General features: G+C 34.2%; 2 protein-coding genes across 2 annotated transcripts in view; one reads left to right on the forward strand and one right to left on the reverse strand.

Moving 5' to 3' along the window:
• The window catches only part of LOC142974784 (putative inorganic phosphate cotransporter), a 46,736-nt gene extending 32,840 nt beyond the window's left edge, over window positions 1-13,896 (forward strand). Inside the window, exons 7-10 of the mRNA XM_076117299.1 lie at window positions 10,366-10,582; window positions 10,857-10,978; window positions 12,375-12,491; window positions 13,524-13,896. Of these exons, the coding sequence (XP_075973414.1) occupies window positions 10,366-10,582; window positions 10,857-10,978; window positions 12,375-12,491; window positions 13,524-13,745 (678 nt within the window). The 3' untranslated portion in view covers window positions 13,746-13,896. The remainder of the gene's footprint in view (window positions 1-10,365; window positions 10,583-10,856; window positions 10,979-12,374; window positions 12,492-13,523) is intronic.
• A 1,221-nt stretch (window positions 13,897-15,117) lies between these two features.
• Window positions 15,118-22,444, reverse strand: LOC142974718 (cilia- and flagella-associated protein 184-like). The gene is made up of 9 exons (XM_076117198.1): window positions 22,301-22,444; window positions 21,564-21,633; window positions 20,109-20,283; window positions 18,398-18,521; window positions 18,036-18,182; window positions 17,555-17,756; window positions 16,283-16,458; window positions 15,788-15,892; window positions 15,118-15,445 (listed from the first exon to the last, which is right to left on the reverse strand). The coding sequence occupies exons 1-9, from the start codon at window positions 22,313-22,315 to the stop codon at window positions 15,350-15,352; spliced, it is 1,110 nt and encodes a 369-aa protein (XP_075973313.1). The 5' UTR covers window positions 22,316-22,444; the 3' UTR covers window positions 15,118-15,349.
• Between the last annotated feature and the right edge of the window lie 136 nt (window positions 22,445-22,580).

A 22,580-nucleotide genomic window follows, 5' to 3' on the forward strand; every position in this document is an offset into this window, starting at 1 on the left:
GCGTTAAGGTCGCGCCGAGCCTTTGGCAGAAATTTATGGATAAACTCCTTCAAGATCTCGAAGGTGTAAAATGTTTCTTTGATGACATCATCATTCAAGGCATCAACAAAGAACAATTACTACAGAGACTTAAGCTCGTGTTAGACAAACTAAAAGAAAGTAACCTACGAGTAAACAAAAATAAGTGCCACTTTTTCAAAACAAGCATCGACTATTTGGGACACACTATCGACAAAGAAGGTCTACACAAAAACAGAGAAAAGATTAACGCAATAATTAAAACAGAACGCCCAGTCAACACCGCAGAATTGAGGACATTTCTTGGAATGGCAAATTTTTACAACAAATTTATACCCAACCTATCATCGATCACGAATCCACTGAACAACTTACTCAAGAAAGAATCTAGTTTTCGATGGTCTACAGAATGCGAACAGAGCTTTATACACATTAAAAAAGAAATTCTAAGCGAAAGAGTACTTATACATTTTGATCCCAAGAGGCCCTTGGTTCTTGCAACAGACGCATCTCCACTGGGAATCGGAGCAGTACTATCACATAGACTCCCAGATGGATCAGAAAGACCGATAGCATTCGCTTCCAGAACACTATCGGATAGCGAGAAGAAGTACAGCCAAATTGACAAAGAAGCTACTGCCATATACTGGGGATTGAAGAAGTTCTTTTATTATTGTTACGGTAGAAAATTTATCCTAGTGACAGACCATAAACCACTGACAATAATTTTCCACCCACATCAAACGTTACCAGCAATGAGTACAATGCGATTATTCCACTACGCTCATTTCTTATCTGGATTTGACTACAACATTGAATACAGAACTTCGCCTAACAACTCAAATGCAGATTACCTATCCAGGTTCCCAGTAGAAAACACAAAGGCAAACAAAATGGACCAGAATTACAGCTTTCAACTTCAACAAATACATACCATTGATGTCAACCCAAATATCATAGCGAAAGAGACAAGTATTGATTCCGATTATACACCATTAGTACTCGCATTACAAACTGGCCGATCACTTAAAACGCTCGGTTACAATGATAATGAATTTACTTTACAAGATGGATGTATACTAAGAGGAACGCGAGTCTTAATCCCAAAAACATTACGCGAACGAGTGCTGGACGAACTACACCTCGGTCACCCGGGCATTGTGAAAATGAAGCTACTGGCCCGCAGTTTTGTATACTGGAAAGGAATTGACAATGATATCGAAACAAAAGTTAAGTCCTGTAGAACATGTAGATTACAACAAAATGAACCAGAGAAAGCACCACTACACCACTGGGAACACCCAAAGGGCCCCTGGCAAAGGCTTCATATTGATTTTGCCGGACCTGTTTACGGATACTATCTTTTAATAGTTGTAGACGCATTTTCGAAATGGACAGAGATTATACCTACTAAATCAACGACAAGCTCTTGGTGCATCCAAAAATTGAAAGAACTATTTTGCACCTATGGAACACCTCTACTCCTTGTCTCAGACAATGGCCGACAATTCGTATCGGGAGAGTTCGAAAATTTTCTAAAAGACTGTATGATTTCGCACAAAACCTCTGCTCCATACCACCCTGCAACCAATGGACAAGCTGAACGATACGTACAAACAGTCAAGAGAATCTTACGAAGCTTAGAGGGAGAAAGGGGTAATCTTCAAGAGAAACTTGTCATGGTAAAAACTCGCCTCAGACGGACACCAAACTTGAATGGTCAGACACCTTATCAGTTAATGTTTGGAAGAGAAGTTCGGACAGCATTACACTGCATGTTTAGAAACACCCATAAAAAAACTACATCAAAACATCAAGAGATCAAGGTCAGACAGTTGGAAGTCGGCGAACGAGTACAGGCCCGTGACTACACGAGTGCTAAGCACCATTGGCAGTTTGGTACTATCACAAGACGTCTAGGCCGACTTCATTATGAGATCCGCACCGACAACGGCGATGTCTGGCGCCGACACCTCAACCAGGTGTTGGCTGCATCTTATATTCAGCAGAACAGCTAAGAGGTTAGGAGGGGAGAAATGTGGTGAACCTAAACTCCACCTAAACTCCTTCTACTCTATGGTAGATGCCATATATTAATCATATAACGATTTGGCATTGTCTGTCAATAAATATATCAAACACGTAATGCTCGTATTTTATTAATACATAATACATCCCAATCCAAAAATTGTTGTCACGACCAACACAACAAAAAAATTACAGAATAAATAAACGCAAGCACATTTTTCGTACACCGTATCGTTTACACAACAGATTAAATAACTTTTTCGTTCCAACATTTTCCTGATTCGGGCAAAGTTTGGTCGGAAAAATCCTGTGCTTGGATATATATCCTCTAAAGTATATTTATCTGCTATAGGAAAAGTGTCAGAACAGGTTTATCGCAAAGATCCGATGCTTATCTGTCGGTCGGTTACAAATCGAAAGCGGCGTGTATTTTGATGAATGAGCACGACAGGATTTGTAGTTATGGAAAAAGAAATAGGAGTTTTTGATACGTTTCTGTTGAGGAAATTCTGTCTTTGGTAGAATTTACGAAAGATGAAGGCCGAAAATCATAAAACGTTCCATATAAGTAAATGTTATACTTTTTGTGACAAAATTACATAATTAGTTTACTTATTAATGTCTAGAAACCAATTAAAGAAATCAGAAACAAAGTATTATAAACAATCATTATTATTAATTATATAATATATTTTAAGATATCTAACTAAACACGTTTATTTACGTCAAAATCAATTAACTCTGATTTCATAATAAAAATATACCGGTCAACTTACAGACACTAAACAATAATTTAAAGTATTTTAAAATATACAACAAAGGAAGCTAAAATGATCGCGACTGTTTCAAACGTAACATTTTGCCGCGATAACAAACCACAGACATTAGTCACACGGCACTGCTTAAATGTAAAAATAAATTAACCATACTTAATACTTATAAACGTGCGTTTGTTTGTTTGGTGTAAAAATAGCTGTACCGATTTGAATAAGATCCTTTAGGGTGACTATTTTCAAAAATCTAACCACACTGACCTGTAGGCATAAGCTAGTTTCTTTGTAAAAAAATTTGAAATTTATTTGTTCTTCTAAAACTTAAAACAGATGAACCGACTTCAATGAAATTTGCGAGAGTACAATAGAACGCCATAAGTTAGTAGTGGTAACAAAGATAATAAAGTAAGCAGAGCCACGAGCATAGTCTATGTGTAATATAAAATTTACAGTATCAACTACGATAACCCCGTGGTTTTGATATCCCACGTCATTGCCATGTGAAAAAACTCGATAAAAACATTAATACTATAATCGAATTTATGTGAACACGTGCAAATTAAACTCATTGATATCATAAGTTCAATTTAAGTTATACTTCTTAACTTTGTATTTTAAAATCATCATCAGATCCAGCCTTTAAAAAAAATGGTACAGCTAACCGTATTTATTGCTTTCTTCAGTGATTGTCTGGAAAACAGTTTTTTCTCGCCGTCAGCTACTCTTTTAGTTGTATATTTTAACTATGTTTAGAAGCCAATAGTCCTAGTTTTCATTCAACACTGAATTCTAGTCATCATCAAGACTTAAATGTATTTAAGGACCATTAAGGAAAATTTTCGCACCTCATTCATGTAACAATAACTCCATATTTACACATACATACACATCCATTACGTAATTATGATTAAATCGTTACGGTCGAGTCCTTGGGAAGGCAGTAAAACAGCAATGTACTCGTAATAAGTACGAATGTCGGAGGCCGTGCGAGAACGTTGTTTACTAATACTTATTGATCTTTGTTAGTTCCGTTGGGCCTGTTATATTTTGTTTGCTATGTTACTTTGCTTATTAGCGAACTGTATAACTAAGACGAGATTATTTGGATTGATATGAATGATAAGTAGGAAAACACCAAGATTTACTGAATAAAGGCATCGTTAGACGGCATTTTTGTGAACTTTATTAATGAATGGGCGGACTATACCATAAAGGTGTAAAAGAACTATCCCTCACTGAGGGCAAGTTACTTAAACTAGCGTTAACGGGGAGATGGGGTTTCAGGGTCTATTCGTAGTAATTTCCAGCAAAATCCTTGAACATTGCAAATTATCGCGGTTTATATTTTATTAAATTGTGGGAATTCTAAACCCACAACTATCACATGGTTTATGAAACTAAACAGTACTTTAACACACTTCGTTTTTGACAGCAAAATAAGGGCGACTGCAATTGCGTAACAATGTTCTATACATCAAGCAATTTTCTGTTGACAATACTAATATAATTAGTTCGACTTTTTACGGTCCGGTGACCGCAATGCTAATAATACTGCAGCCTTTGTATTGCGCCGTTTCAAAGTAAAACCGCAGGAGTAAAGATTAATGAAGAGAGTTAGTAATAGAAATAATATACTATATGGTCATAAGAAACCACAAAATGATGAAAACTTAATGATAGTACTTGACTGTTTGAAAACTAGAAGGACATTATTATTAAAAGAATGTCTATACAGTCAACTTGGGTAACTTTGAATCATTTGGGTAACATTGAACGTGGGAATTTGAACTAGTTTCGTTTATTTTTTCATATGAAACCAACACAATTGATAAAGATTCATTTTAGTTTTGCAAACTTAAAATATAAATATATAAATATGGAAAATCAACGACAAATTGCTATGAAATCAAGAAGACATTTTTTTGGTTCTTTGTAGATAGAATTATAACGTCACCTGTATGGTAAAGTTGCGAATCTGCTGTTTTCTCGAAAATCAGTTTTTTGGTATAACGTAATCCCTGTATCGTAATACACAATGTCGCAAAGTTTCAGCTCTGTATCTTTAATAGTTTATGAGATACAATAGCAGCATATTTACGTATCCCAAACATTCGCTGTGAGTCACCATGGCAAATTAACTAAGTGTAGATAATATACTTTACCACAACTAAATAAATTCTTTTTTTCAAAACATCTGAAGTAAACTAGCGAATATGGGTTAATTCGTATATTTACTATAGTATCAGTGAAACTAACAATATCGTCACCTGTATGGTAAAGTTGCGAATGTGCATTATTGTATTGTAAATTTTACAGGAGAGCATAAAAACTCATTTTTCTTATTTTTTTAAATGGCGCACTTTATTGAGGCGGTGTCTTTTTAGTTTTTATTTTATGAAAATATAAGCAGAAGACTGCTAATTAATCAGCTAACTATTATAACAGTAAAATAATCTAATAAATCACAATCGCAACTTTGAAACCTCTAAGAATAAAGTCAGATTTTTTTTTGTTGCCCATGGTAAATTCGCGTATGTGTCAGATTCGCAAGTATAACATCAATTTCATAGAGTACAACTACAATCTCATTTTGAAACTTGCGAATATCGCAGAAATGGATTGTATAATATTTAATTATTTTGACTTTATGGTAGTGTAGTAAAATTTTATTTATTATATAATGGTATGAAATAAAAAAAACTGTTAAAAAGATAAAAAAGTAATATTTTAATGGAACAAACTAAAGCTATACATCAACATTTTCATCCTCTTCTTCGTTATCCGGTTCAGGCAACGTGTCAACAATAGAATCGGATGTTGGCAAATTATTGTAAAATTCATGATAAGCCTTAGGTATCAACATTTCATGGCACAGTTTTAATAGATCAGTTTTTTTTGCCTTTGAAATAGGCAATCTCTCAGTATATACAGGTTTTGGTGTTATAGTGGCATTTTTGCCTCTCTTTGCTTTCAGTTTCAGTTCAATAAAATTATCCATGTTGTATTCGTTTTTTATAAAAATAGATTTAGGATTTTGTTTGCGGTATTGTATCCACACTGCATCTGGAAACTTCGGAGTACTATTAGTAGAATTTATTTGCTTTTTCTTAGGTTTGTTGGATTGTGTTGCTGCAACTTAAACTTTTGTTGTATGCTACTTTATCTTGCTGTGAACCACCCGACTATTGAAATTATTGATCACGTATTTTTTGAATCAGGACATAGTCATATGGAATGTGATTCGATTCATTCCAAAATTGAACAGAAGTCTAAAAATACTCCTGTTTATACACCTGATGGATGGGTTCAAATAATGAGAATGGCAAGGAGAAATCCCCACCCTTTTAATGTTCATACCTTACTGTATGATGACTTTTTAGCCTTTAACAGCGCATCATTACAGTTTGCAGCAACAGAATCCAAAGTAAGCAGTATAAATCGGAGTATTTTTAGACTTCTGTTCAATTTTGGAATGAATCGAATCACATTCCATATGACTATGTCCTGATTCAAAAAATACGTGATCAATAATTTCAATAGTCGGGTGGTTCACAGCAAGATAAAGTAGCATACAACAAAAGTTTAAGTTGCAGCAACACAATCCAACAAACCTAAGAAAAAGCAAATAAATTCTACTAATAGTACTCCGAAGTTTCCAGATGCAGTGTGGATACAATACCGCAAACAAAATCCTAAATCTATTTTTATAAAAAACGAATACAACATGGATAATTTTATTGAACTGAAACTGAAAGCAAAGAGAGGCAAAAATGCCACTATAACACCAAAACCTGTATATACTGAGAGATTGCCTATTTCAAAGGCAAAAAAAACTGATCTATTAAAACTGTGCCATGAAATGTTGATACCTAAGGCTTATCATGAATTTTACAATAATTTGCCAACATCCGATTCTATTGTTGACACGTTGCCTGAACCGGATAACGAAGAAGAGGATGAAAATGTTGATGTATAGCTTTAGTTTGTTCCATTAAAATATTACTTTTTTATCTTTTTAACAGTTTTTTTTATTTCATACCATTATATAATAAATAAAATTTTACTACACTACCATAAAGTCAAAATAATTAAATATTATACAATCCATTTCTGCGATATTCGCAAGTTTCAAAATGAGATTGTAGTTGTACTCTATGAAATTGATGTTATACTTGCGAATCTGACACATACGCGAATTTACCATGGGCAACAAAAAAAAATCTGACTTTATTCTTAGAGGTTTCAAAGTTGCGATTGTGATTTATTAGATTATTTTACTGTTATAATAGTTAGCTGATTAATTAGCAGTCTTCTGCTTATATTTTCATAAAATAAAAACTAAAAAGACACCGCCTCAATAAAGTGCGCCATTTAAAAAAATAAGAAAAATGAGTTTTTATGCTCTCCTGTAAAATTTACAATACAATAATGCACATTCGCAACTTTACCATACAGGTGACGATAATTAACACTTACTATTCATAAATTACAACTTACAGCCGTACTTAGTTATCAGAATTAGCGAAATTATCAGGCAAAACACAAATACCAGTAACGAGCTCTATTGAAATTCATCTATTAATCTATAATCCAGAGAATGGTCGGTATTGACACGGTCAAACTTTGTGAACTAACTCAACGAAACCTCAGAATAGATGGACGGCTCAACGGGCTGAACAGTTCGCCGGACAAGTAAGTTTGTCATAGACGTTTGAAACAATAGGGGCCGATGATTCGGATAGAACCCTTACTACGGAATTTGCTTTGAGTGGAAGCCTTGCAAATCTTCCGGATTTCAGTATAGAGAGTTTAAAGTTGTGTATATATATCTGTATACGTATGATTAACTGCCACATTGTACTATGTATAAAATAACATTTTTTCGGAATATAATTGAGACTGTTGCTAGAACTGAGTGCAAAATTTTATGATTAATGTTCGCATTAATCGGAAAAGTCTCTACCTTCTATATTTAAAAAACGATCCTCATTTGAAGGCAATATAAAGTCTCTTAATTATTTGAAAGCTGAGGTAGTCTCTGAAATTGAGCCCCAATTAAATATAATTATCCCGAAAGCAACACTGTTGCCTTGCTTTGAACAACCCTTTCATATTGGTATCATAAACTATCTCCTAACTAGCCAATTCCCGCAGTCATGTTCTTGTTAGTGAATAGAGAAAGCGTAAGTCTATCAAACATTTGCAAAATCTCGCGTGAATAGACAGATCTCAAACGTCTACCGTCTCGACAAAGTGTCAGTAGAAATAAGCTCTTTGAGGTACGAAATCATATTTTGAGTGATCGACAATCGTATACTACCAGAACGCCAAAACAAACTGAAACATGAGGTGGAGCCTTGTTTAAACAGCTGGTGTGTGCAGTTTTATGAGTACGATGGAATTGAGCAAGAAAAATACGATGTTTTTTAGTTTTAATACCGTACTTATTTTATTTTCAAATGCAACTACAACGTTTTCTATTTCTTTTGAATCAAATAGTATCAATTTGTGACAGTTATTTTCTGTTTTTTGGTGCGACAGAAAACAGTTTAAAAAAAATTAAAATAACCTATAGTCATAATAAAAATATAGTATAAAAGCATAGTAAAAAAATAGGTATAGCTTATCACAATGCTATTTACATTTCCACGATGTATAAGGCTACGAAAAGGCCAAAATACAAACTTGACATTCTCAATATTGGCAAAGAACACTTTTCAATACCTAAATAAGTATTCTCAAACGTTTTCCTTTACCGACACTTATTGGATATTGGAAATGCCGATACCGAGTTCTTGAGAAGCAAATATTGCTATCTTGAGATACGCATCTTTGAAACTATGTAAATTCAAGCGGCGTCTACTGCGGGGAAACTCAATTTTAATGCTAACACTTTTTTACTGAGCATATATATCTACAAAATTGAGCTAGAAATGTTCTTATATTCTTCGTTCAATATTCTTATTGTATAAAATATTGGATTTTAATTGCAACTTCGCGTATGTTTCGAATTTATTTAAGAAATAGTCTATGCCTTTTCTTGGAGACTAAACGCTTCCTCCCGACCAAATGTAATTTCCATTGATTCAGCAGTTCAACAGTAAAAGCATAATAAATACGCAAAACTGTGATAATATTTACTTAAAGTTGTTAAAGTAAAACAAATCATTTTTTAACCAAATATTTTAATAAAATGGCAAAAAAGTAACTGAGATTTCCTTTGAGTTATGCCAACAATTTGTATCCACGCCATTATTGGCGTACATGTGTCCACGTTTAATTTATCAACTGTCGAACATGAGATCGGAATTGTAATTAATTGTTCGGGACGGATGCAATAGCCGCCTCGATTAGCTCACGAATTGATGACCTCTGGTATAATTAAACAGCTGTTACACGCAAAAACATGGATAGCTGTTTTTATTAGACTGTTCAAAGTTATTATAATATATTATTATTGATAATACGAGTACCTATATGTTTGAATGAAGTGTATGCAGCTGTGAGTCTTTGGTAGAATGTTTTTTAGAATATAATAGTATAGAATATATACATAAACAAATGCTAATAATTAAGTATAAAAGAAAATAGAAAAATTACAAAAGAAAAGAAGATGGCATTCGTGAATTGAGCTGTCTTTGATATGATTGCCGAGAACGAATTTAAAATGGATGGGTTCAGTAATTTATTTTGTTACAATTTGATATTTAAACTTCGCTTAAAAATAAGTTTCCATTGAACTAGCTAAGGGCGCTGTAAAAAAAATCCTACATATTGTCTGTAGGCGATAGTAGTGGAAAACCGCGCTGCTATTCAAATATTCTTCGAATAGCAACTAAGATTTTGGTAAGGTGCTCTATGTTAACGCTTACCCTCTATTACTCGGGACTAAGGATAAAAACCGCAAAACGTGGTTGTATTTCATTCGCCTCTACCAACACTTTCGCGCATATAATATTTGTTAATACTTTATCAAATATGTACAAGCTATCATACAAAAGAGGATTGATTGACAAGTAAATTCACAACTGTTGTTGCCAAACATTGGGTATGAAGAAAATCAAATGAATTTATGATGAGGCTCCTAATTGGATGGAATATTTAGGCGGCGATATTATTACATGGTTCGGAGAGCGTGTTAAGCTGTCAACTCGTTGCCAAGGTGGTATTGTATTGATCGTTAGGGCACGTTAAATCAGAAGACAAGTATTGCACGTAAAGATACTAGATTTCTTAGATTACTGTCTCAATACAACATTTAAAGCCTGAGGTAGAGTTATGAGGCACTCTTTGCTCAAAAATTAAGTGTCTTACGTAATCACTACTGTGCCTTTAATTTTTACGAAAATGCAAAGACAGTAGGTACGTCGTACCTTGCAAGTGTGTTAACCGCTCATAATATTACAACAACGGTCATAAAAACGAAATTGCCACTATTTTTAGCATTAGCTGCTTGTCTATTAATGTTTATGTAAACTCCTTAATTTTAAATATTTTCAATGGTTGTTGAAAACGCATCATTAATTTTTTTATCTATTTCTTCCAGGTCGGCCACGATTGGGGATACTACACAATGGTGACAGATCTTCCCAAATACTCCCACGACGTACTCAAGTTCAACATCGCGACGACTGGTACTCTCACTGCCTTGCCGTACCTTGCTATGTGGATCAGCTCCTTCCTCTTCGGTTTCGTCTGCGACGTGTGTATCAAGAAGGGCTGGCACACTATCAAGACTGGAAGAATTATTCACACTACTATTGGTAAGCATTCGTTTCTTTAGAAAGTTTCATCGTAAACTGAGTTTTGAATGACAGTATAGAAAAATGCATATTTATTTGTATATGTAGTTGTTTGATTAAAATAAATAGACAATATTTTTGATACCTAAAAAAGGTTATAGAAGTCAGTATAAAAAAATAGTACTCATTTAATAAATAACTTTCCAGAGCTAATTTGTTCAGGCAGCATCAGCAGTCGTTTCGATCTAAAAAAAAAGTTCAATGTCAATTTAACATTCTAATTCTATGTTTTCAGCTGCTACTGGCCCTGCTATCTGTATAATTCTAGCCTCATACGCTGGTTGTGACCGTACTGCTGCTATGGTCTATTTCGTCTTGTCTATGGCTCTCATGGGAGGTTTCTACAGTGGTATGAAGGTACGTGGCGTTTGCATTAAGTTTAACCACGCGACCATCTTGCTATCAAAACTAGCATATGTACTTTCGTGGTATAAATGTCTTCACTCTACAGGACTCAACTGTATAACATATGAATATACAAAGCTTATTAGTCTTTGAATTAGCTTAAAAATGAAATCGACTCCCAACATAATTTAATTCAAAATTGCACCAAAAACATAACTTACATAACTTTGTTTAAATTATATTTAACTTTCATTGATTTTCATAAAGTAAACTCTTTTAAAGTTATAAAATATTTACCTACTTCATTCTCTCTATAACATCTCGCACTATTCGGTAGTTTCCCGACTTAATATAACATAATACCTATTGTCAGACACACAGACCGCTCCAACCGCACAATGTCCGACTTATTGGCAACAATGGCTACGACTTACAGATGTGTATTGTTGGAAAATTCCTTTTCAATTTATTTATGAAATATTTCTTCATTATTTTAAGTCCTTTAAATCCGTCCACATAGAAGTTAATAGCAAAGGCAGTGCCATTTATTAATACTGTCGTGTTAGTTTTCGTTATACAATAACGAAAATGTATAAAAAAAACTCTTATATCAATAATTATTAAAAACTAATATTTATTAAAAGAGCATGTTATATTTCGAAAAATATGTAAAGTATACTGTTGCATGATTGTGATGTTGGATGTTGAATTGTGGATTCTATTTGTAGAATGATGAAAAATGAAAAAAAAACCAGATATCCTAGATAAACCTAGAGAACAAAAAAAAGCATGACTATTTCATTAATGTAATCTAAAAATCCAAAACAGAATCCAGTAAATTGTTTTCTGCATCCATTTACGCAATATACCACTCATAATGAGAAGCGAGAGTTCCAGCTTTTGTTCTTTCACAAAATTTTCCTTAAGCAAGCTTTGTTTCGTTCCCGAGGGTGTATCTTATCAAGAGTTAAGAGTCTTATAGCCGCGAAATGTTTTCCCGCCGCCCGTGTAACTGCAGTTTTGGCAAATTATTGCTGCTCTTAGGCGAGATAACAACGTTTGTTTGTTAGACATTGTTATTTATACCGAGAAAAGGGCCCTGGTATGCATTGACGTCAGTATCACGAGAGCTGGATTATTAATCTTAATTTCGGAGAAATTCTTTGTTCTTTTTCTATCTGGATGACAGAAAATATTTTGTGTTACTATGCGATAATACGTTGTTCAACATGTATTTTAATTTTTAACAACAAAAGCGCTGGAAGCTCGTTTCTGTTTTGTGTTTGCTCTCTCATCTCTTTGGTTGGAGACCGGTATTTGTCATCACACCAAAGATAGACAGCTTCTTAAGAAAATCACGTTATACGAATATGACATGTCTATTAATTTATGATTTACTCCTTTTCAGGTGAACGCATTGGACTTGGCTCCCAACTACGCTGGCACGCTTACGTCACTGGTGAACACTACTTCGACGTTCGCTGGCATCATCACTCCATATCTTATTGGCTTGCTGACCCCTGATGTAAGTATTTACGATTTTAATTCTTATTGCAATGGAAAAGAATTGATAATTGAAGACAGGTGAAAATTGAAATACGATATCGAATTTACAAAGTCACAAATAATCTGTGAATACTTTTTTAAATATCATATTTTATTTCAATAATACGATTTGATTTTATTCAGCTCGGAATATCAATAACTTTTGACTTTACAAACAATACAAAATAGTAGCATAAAATGTTTACAAACGTTTGTCTAAAACATTGAACAAAATAAAATATGCCCCACTCCATTACACTCTGAAATATTTCAAAAACGTTTATTGATAAACTCTCTAGCAATAAATTTTGTTTTGTTTGAATGCAGTTTATCAACGCCAAAAATATATACTGCAACGATATCAACTATTGAAATAATATTACCAGCCATTTCAGTATTTTTATTCTGATCATTTATACGCAGTTTTTATAGGCACGTCGACTATAATCTTTAATGGTTTAATTCCATTAACTCTGTACCATCGATTAACTGTTTTAATATCGCTTTCATTACACTCAATGAGGCTACTTATTTCCATTGATTTACAATCTCAATAAAATTAAATGTTTCGAGACGTAGAGTAGTTATTTTTTGCCATTCGATTTTGTAGTACAATAAATGTCAAGAACAAAGTGCTCGATATCTTAATATTTGAAACCAGTACACAACAATGTAATAAATCATAAACAGGAGTTTGTAAACAAAGATCATAGTATTCTGGTTTTCTCTAACGTGTATTAAGCAAATCTCAAATGACCACTCATACTTGATCTGTTTTTGAGCAACATTTCAATTTGTCGCGATACCCAATCTTTTATTTTGACACGGTTATTAGGAAACGTTCGATAGCTTAAGAGGAACTTTCCATATCAGTTTTTGCTAGAAAGTTTATTAAAAAAAGATCATCACAGTTTTAGTTTTTTTTTTCATTAGACAACCTTTAACTACCAATTTTCTTATGCATCTAATGTATTAAACACTGATTTACTTAAAATGCTTTTTCTATTTACAGTCGACACTGGCGCAATGGCGAGTTGCTTTCTGGGTGTGCTTCGCAGTGCTTGTAGGCACTAACGTAGTATACTGCATCTGGGCCGACGGCAAACAGCAATGGTGGGACGATGTCCGAAAACTCGGATACCCCGACGGATGGAAACACGGCCCACTCACTAGAGACACGGTCGAACAACCCGAAGCCGTCAGACTTTCAGACCACAAATCCAGTTCATCATGATGACAAACATTCACGTTAAAAGACAATGGAACCAGTGCAATTACTAGTCAGTGAAGAACATAATAATACAATAACAGTGCCTTATACTCTTAAGTTCATACATAATAGATATACAAAGTTATAATCTACTTTTTTCTAATAAATCTCCTTTTTATAACCTCTGTGTTTTCATTTGTAGTTAATTGCTCCATTTGTATGAATTTATTCACTGTCCCTCGGCATAAATATAGAGATTTCGGAAAAGAAATAAGATTTTCTAGTGTGATAACGATGAGCAAGATTTTCGAAGTTATTTTGTATAATTCGATACGGATGCGATATAATTTTTCTTTGAAGAAAAATGAAGGTGAAGATTCTGTCGTTGTAGTATGTACAATAGAAAGGAACTTTCTTCAGTAGCGACGTTTGATTAAAATTAGTTTTCTATTTGCAAAGTTCTCTTATTGCCCGAGGGAAATTCGTTAACTAATAAGGCAACTTTAGGATACGGGTAAAACCCCGGTATTGTTGTGTAACCCTATACTTAAGCTGTACATTATTTAGTTGGGGGAGATAATGATCCTTAAAGATAGTTTCGGGATTGAATATTTAGCTGAGTTTGCACTAAGCCGATTTGGTGTATCTTTAGATTACGTTAAATCACGTCATAACAAAATGTGGTAACAAAAGGTTCCAATCCCGTGTAAAATACCTTTAAATTGTTGTAATATAACACGACGATGATTGACTTAACGTATGCTTGTGTATAGAAAATCATAGCATGAACAAAATTTTACAGCAAGTAAATAAACAAAATACAAATTAGTTCAATATGACATCAAGCTAAACATATACTCTATGAGCTTTTCGAAGAATGTTGCAAGTTGCAGTGACGCAGTCTCAATGTATACGATCATGTCTTACCCGTTCTTAACTGAAATACTCGCAATTCGACTAAGTAGTACTGTGCAGTGCAAATAAATCTAGACCTTAATGCTACAAACATAGAAGCTACTATGCAATTTAATTAAAACTCTAATTCCCTAACACAAGTTGATTGAAAGGTGGAAATTAATGTTCCGTTACACGATATAGAACTTGTGCTAAGATCTTTGCTGAAAGATCGTAGACATCAAGTTATTAGCTCGATGACGTAGCGACGTAAATTGAGCTTTATTAAATGCACTAGCTATTGCCCATGACTTCACCCGTGCAAAAAGATTCCCCGAGGTAAAAGGTATAGTTTGTGTTAAAACAGACGATAAACTTAATATTAGCGTACTAATTTTATAGAACCAGAAAAAGGTAGATTGAGTTACAAATACGTAAAATTTTGCACTTACAATATAAAGTAATACCTACTTACGTAAATAAAAAAATATATTTAATTGAAACAATAATTTATTTTATTCAACAACTATATAATAAGACAAATACAAACAATGATTAAAATAAGATAATACTAAATCTAATCGTAGATAAAAATAAAATAAAATATCGTCTTGGGTATTGGACAACGGACATTAGAGCACAGTAGTAGTTGAAACTTACGTGTGTTACTCAGCTGGAGTTTGTGTGAGTTTCATTCCATTGGTGTTGATATTTGAAGTGGACATGTTATTACGTTACATTGGGACAGTTTTGCGCGCTTCTCTTAATTGTCCATTCATTTGTATTATCTGTTTTTCAAGATTCTCCTTTCTCTTCCTTAGAATCACCACCTATGACATTATTGTGATAAGCATAAACGGTACGACGCTGCTTAATATGAGCTGGTTGTAACTCTGTAGATATACTTTTCTTTTATTCAAGATATCGATATTTCCTACGGGTGTTATTTTCAAATATCAATGACAGTCATTAACAGCAGTCAGAAGCTTGAAAAGTCTGACAACCGGTCTTACCGAAGGGTATCGTGTAACATAACCCAGGTAACTGGGTTGTGGAGGTCAGATAGACAGTCGCTCCACGTAAATACGATTCCAACATAGTTGTAAGAAAGGCTAGGCTGATGATTCTACATTCTACTTTATTTGGTCTATAAAGAAACATTACTAAGTTACCTGGTCAGTAGCATCTTGGAAGTCACGTAACAAATCCTTTCTAGTAAGCAAGCCAGCTTTAATCCTTTCTCCTTCTAACGCCCACCGCAGTTTGTTGCGGCGAGTCTGTGTTTAACAATGAACAATGTTACATGGACTGAGTTCGCGAGTAAACAAGAAAAACTACTTAAAAGGTCAGAAACTACTACGTAGAACTACTACTAGTGAAAATGTGACGTCATATTGGTTTATAAATCATTTTCAGTGTTCAAACAGCTCTTTATAGTACTTTGTCTATCTAATAGTTAAGAATAATAAATACATTTTTAAAACAAATGTTGTAAAGTTTTGTGACTTAATATTAATTTTGTCTTAATTTTCTCTGTAAGTGCTTTAAAGCACTACGCGCGAGATACATTAATCTAGGGGAATTTGTTTTTTGTTAAAATGACGCCAATGTTATTATTCTTGGAACTATAATAAATGAAAAATATGTATATAAAAAAACATAATCACCTTGACACTTCCAAGATCCTCCCTAGCCCTCGTATACTCAATCTCAGACTCTCCAAGATCACATTCAGTGAAGTCTATAACCTGATCAGTGTGATTCATCTTCTCTCTAATGTGAGCCAAAATTTGGTTATGCTCAGTGCATTTCGCACGGTTTTTTATAAGCTCGTCTTCACGCTCTGTCAACAAAATAGCGTACGGTGATAAGCGCAATTAAAAACGTGGCAGTTTCATGAAAGGAGACAGGTTTATGTCAGTTCTGTTTACTTTGAATGCAGCAAGTCATTGTCAATACCTAATTAGCAAAGTATTTTATTTTAAAAATGTTTTGTGAAGTAAACACGGTGTATTTTAAACTAAGGTATCTGTTAAGGTTTGATGTCTTTTTCAATAATTATTGAGCAAAATCGTATAATTTTTAGCACACATTCATAAAGAGTGAGAAAAAAAAACTGAGACTTAAAGACACAAATACAAGTAGATCTTTTTTCTTATTTAGATATTGTTTCAATTATATATGGCTATGCTTGACCCTTCGGTACCCTAAAAAGCTAAATTTAATTAAAAAATATGACGATAAAGACTCAGTTTATAAACGACGATATTCTACCGCTCACTATCTCACACCACGGTTATAGTATCAAGATTTATGAGCATAAGGTTAGGTTGGTTTTGTAATCCCAACCAATGCACTAATGATGCTAACAAAAGCCTTTGTGTTAACGGTGTTAACAAGATTACAACGTCCACTGCAACAGCTCACATTCCAAGAAACTGATCGTTTTACAATGGCTCCTAAGATGTTGTCTTTGCTCAAAGCGCGTAATAGATTGGTATCAACTACTAGCCCGGTTTAAAAACACATCGCAACAAATTATAAAAAAAGTCCTCTTGCCGCGACTGTCAGTATGTTTGTGACAACGTCGAAATCCAATTTCATGCGGTTTTTACCAATAGATAGATTGTTTTACAACGACGATTTTAGCATATACGTAGGTTTAATATAACCCGTACGTAGTTGGACCTGCAGCTCAAATCTCTATTACTATCGACTACCGACAACCGACCTGTCATCGAGAAATTTTGTATGAAAAGCTGATCAGCGCCTCTGGCGGGCGTCGCAGAAACTTTTTTGGCAGCACATTCTAAATGTCAAAATTTCGATAGCTAGCCGGTTGTTGATAGTCAATAATGGTAGAGAATCGAGGTACAGGTCGCTAAAAATATATTTAAACAATGCTTCCAACTTGACACTAGTGTTAACACAGAGCTTACCTTCAATCTTCGTCATATAGTTTTGGTTATCAATGTTAAGTTGTTCGTACTGATAGACGTAAAGTCCTGGCCCCAAAGTTTCCAACTTCTTAACGATAGCTTCGAGTTCTGCGACGGCGTTCCTCGCTCTGATGTATCTCAAACAAAGTGCCGAAGCTTGTTCAGATTTACGCTTTTGAAGTGTAAGGAACCGTGCCACCGTCTGCGTAGAAATAGATGCTTAGATGAGATTGGGTGATATAGTAAAGTTGTGAAAGTAACTTAAAGGAAAGTTGAATGACGGTTACGAAATACGCGAATATATGGACAAGTTAACAATTACTAAGCAACAAATGTTTTAACTGTAGGCACAAACGAAAATTGTATGCTGGTTCTGTTACTAAGAGTGGGATAATTACATTTTGAATAGGAATTTTATGATTAAACAATATACAAGGGTGGGATGTAAATTGTTTAACGAGCAATCTAGAACCATTTTTACCTTATCAGCAATTGGCTTCCCTTTCTTAGAATAAATGAGCCCAGTGCCAGTGGTTCTTTCCAGAGTTTGTAGACCAGCAAATTTTGTCTCAGCATGTTCAAGTCGTTCCGTGAATGTATTTTCCACCGTACCTACTTTTGACCATATCTGAAGGGAACAAAACAGTTTAATTATAAGTGTTTAAAGTCTATAAGTGTAAGTGTTTTACTTATTTAGAAATATCTAAATCTACTGCCGTTATATCCGTATACTCTGTAAAAATGTCTTAGCTATAAAATAAAATTTCATTTCTCTTTGCTCGAACTCAAAAGTACGCAATCGCATACTCTACTGTTCTTAACGGTAAAATCAAAACAACCTACATCTGCAGTTTCTCTCTCCGCTCTTTCCTTTAAGTCCTCATACGCAATTAATTTCTGATTATATTTTTCTTCAACATCGGGCGCACCGTCATACGGTTTTAAAACGTGTTCAAGTTTACGCTTTCTGAAAATTACAAAAACATAATTATTACAATTTAATACAAGACGAAATTAGGTATTAAACAAATTTTAATCTTCTCAAATTTTCTGTGGATACAGTAAAATAGAGAAATGTCGTAAAACTGTCTATGACTACATGTACAGTCGTCTGCCAAAGCATTATACAATTTCTTGTTTTCTTAAATACAATCCACAGCGCGTAGTATTTTCTTTCAATACAAATGAACAATTTGATGTTTGCGCCAACCCGCGACGATGACCAGCTATATAAATACACCGTCAGTTTAATTTTAAGGTTGAAGGTACGAAGCCGCGTTTACAGAAGCACTGTTCAGTCTACTCGGTTTTATTTTTGGAACAATGAATGTAGGAAATCTATCGGTATTGTATTGTTCGCGGCATATTTCGTTTGTGCATTAAGCTTTTGATATGAATGGAATAGCCAAAAAATAGTGTAATGTTTTCACAGACCATTGGCTGTACATATTGTTGAGTTATTTTCTCTTTTGTCTTCTCATGTATCATGACAGTATAAAGCGGCTTTATTCTCGCTGGCCATGATTTATTTTGTTTCGGGTTTATTCCGGCTTATGTGCGTAGGATGCTGTATCGTATTCATATGAATTAACGCGTAATATTACACTGTATGATGTAAAATGTATGTCAATATACCGTTAGTTATGTTTATGAGCCATGTTTGCATCTTTATTGAATTAAATAATGTGAAGGAAATTCATGTGGCTATTTTGTGTTTCCGTTTTTGATTTTGTTGGTATAAAAGCTAATTCTGTACAGGAAAATTTATTTACCTATTTGCAATCCCGATTAATCCAAGCTTAATATTATAAATGCAAAACTCTTTCTGTTACACTTTCATGACTAAAATGAGAGACGATTATTACTAAAAATTAAGAATGAAGGCAATTAAAAGCCAGAACCGGAGCAAGCATAGTCAACAAATTATAAAAATCAAACCTTGCGCGGCTAAAATAGAGAACAAAACTTTCTACACGAGGACAGTAGGTTCTATTTTAAATGCATTATAACAAATACTTCGCATCAACAAAACTCTTGGTTCTATTTTGCTAACAGCTTTAATAGACATAGTTCAATTGTACAGAGTAAGCAGCAAAGACAGTAAACAGGTAGGTCACCCCAGTTTTATGAGGATGATTGCACAAAGTTCCCTGCACAACTTTCGTTTGGAGAAAGTCGTATTGGTACTTTTCCTTTGATGTTAATGACAGATTGTTTAATAAGATTAGATTGAAGATTTCGTGCTTTATTGGTAAATATTATGCTTATGGCATTACGTTTTTATACTGTAGTAGTCCTATATGACGAGTTTGTAGTTTTGAAGCAAAGGAAGTTTGTAAGGATCGTACCAATTATTCTCTGCCTATAGAGAAAATATTTGATGACTTGAAAAAAATTAAAATCGATAGTTTTGTAGTATGTATATACTTACTCTTCGCTTAACGTACGTCGTGCTTTCTTCTACTAACTCTACTGTTCTACTCCATTGTTCAATTTGTAAGCTTAAATAAAACTATAAACAAATTGATATAAGCTTCTGAAACAAAGTACTTACTTATAATACTCGGCGAGTCTCCGATGCAATATATTGTTCTTCATTTGTAGAAGTTTGATTTCATTGCCGAGATCTCTATACGCTTGCAAATACTCATCTCGATTGATTGTAATCTGTCCTGTTGCGACTCCTCGTCCAATTTGATCGACATCGAGGTCGTCGTCACCAACACTAACTACATTTTAATTAAAAAAGTTAGTACTGGATTAGCTAAATCATTAATTATACCAATCTATATACATATAACTCAAAGGTGACTGACTGAAATAGTGATCTTTCAACGGACAGCCCAAACCACGGATCGAGCTGAAATTGGGCATGCATGTAAATGTTAATGTGCGTGTGCTCTGAGGGCCACTCTCTCGAATTTCTTTGAACACATGTATGACGTAGGTATCCACCAAGAAAGGTTTTGATTAATTCTACCTCCAAGGGGGTAATATAGGAGATATTGCACAATAATGTTGAGCTTAGAGTATAAATTGCGCAATATTATTATAGGCCTTACAATGGGTTATTACAAATATAAACCCACCACGCCTAAGATAATAGCTTAAATACCGAGAAGTGGAGTAAGCATTCAAATATACATATGAACGTATGGATCAACAAAATAGAATGGCAGAAGGAAAGAACGAGTTGATTCCTAGAGGGCATATTAAATAGTTCAAGGCCAGTACCGAGAGGAAAGCCTTGCCCGGCTAAGGGTCAGTTAGGGGTTAAGAAATATTTTATCACCAAACAAGGGCCAATATTGTCCAACTCTAGGCAAAAGTTATGAAAATCTTCCTTCACGTTGCCAAAGTTTAAGTTGGCAAGCATAGTTTTAATCTTAAATTGAGATCAAAACGAGGTCACGGACACTATTTGTTATTGAAAATGTACCATAAATCGGTGATAGATTTGTACCTTAAACTGAAATGATTATTGAACCTAAAGATTAATAGCAGGCGCTAATGGAAACTGAACATATTTTAACAGAACACGTTTATTTACGCGCTAATTCTGCAGATTGAAATTAAACTATTTTTACAAGTTTTATTGCGGTTTTTTATTACAATGATATTTGCGATGTTCACGGTCGTAGAGACAATGTGTTGACGACTCAAATGTCAGAGATTTGGAATGCAAGTTACGTTGGAATTAACTTTCATATCGTTTTTTTTTATAACACACAAGAAAATCATAAAGTCTTAGGAGTTCTTAAAATGTTGCACTGCAAACTGTACACCTCATTGGAGTGGTGAAATATTGACAACCACAGGTCTCTTACCTGTAAAGATCGGTGCCTAGTTGTGGACCATTATTATTTTTATATTTTAGATAAGGTGTTGTATACAACAAGGGAGGTCAGTCAAAGTCCAGTATCGATTTACAAATTTAAATGACTACAGTATCATAGAGACCGATTTGTTTAAAATGTCACTAGTTAGAAATACAACAAGGTTATCTTACTGCTTGATCCACTTGAGCTCTCTTCCTCAGGTTCACTTCCAGTTTTCACTTTCTTTTTGCCTTTGCGTTTCTAAAAATACACGTTTTATATTAATGTCTAAAATAGTACAAAATATATTCCTATTCACTAGTTTCTAACTCATAGGAGCAATGTGTCACAAAATTTATTGTAGGTGACAATAACTATGTCCTCAAACAACGAATTATGCCTAAGCCCGCAGGACTAATATCTAAAACAAACACCTCTAGAAACTAAAAATCCAGTCAAGGCAAGGTACACAACTGACTAGGTGACTCCCATTGGTTCGTGGTACTGAATAACAGTACTGTACTCGACAATTTACAAACTTCCTCAACATAAAAAATAATCACAACATTTTATTAAAATTAAAAACAAAAAATAAACACACGCAAAAGGCCCATAATTCAAAATGATGAAATAATAAAAGTGTAAAATGAGAACACTTTGAAACATCCAGGACGAGTTTATTGTTTCTCGCCAGTAAAATGACATTTTTGAAATGTGTTGTCGTAAAATAAATTATGCGAAGAACGTCAGAGTTCGAGTCTTACTTCGTTGGGTCGAGCCTTCAGACATTATAAATGCTAATAATGGAAACACGAGGGATGGGCTTCGTGCAAACTTCAACCAACGATCCGTTGACGTAACAACTGGATTGCATGCCACGTAAACGATGTTAATTAAATTGAAAGGGACAAAAACATAGTAGCATTACCTTAGACTCTGCCATATCGCGTGATCTGCTTGAATTACTCGACTTTTATTGATCTGTTTAAGGTTACAGCCCGAAATTATTTTACTCCATTATCTCGGCAGTACAACATGCAAAGACTGTTGATGCGTTGTCATGGCAACGGTGTCTAGGTGAGTATCGAACGAAAGCTTTCGTGCCAGTTGCAGTTTTTGCAAAAGTAGTTACGTTGCTTTATTGATTACTACATAGCTCAAAGATATCGTGCGGTTTAGTTGATTCTTGCATCGAGTGTATTATTTTG

Source organism: Anticarsia gemmatalis, chromosome 8 (genome assembly GCF_050436995.1).
Source record: "Anticarsia gemmatalis isolate Benzon Research Colony breed Stoneville strain chromosome 8, ilAntGemm2 primary, whole genome shotgun sequence".
Taxonomy (NCBI): domain Eukaryota; kingdom Metazoa; phylum Arthropoda; class Insecta; order Lepidoptera; family Erebidae; genus Anticarsia; species Anticarsia gemmatalis.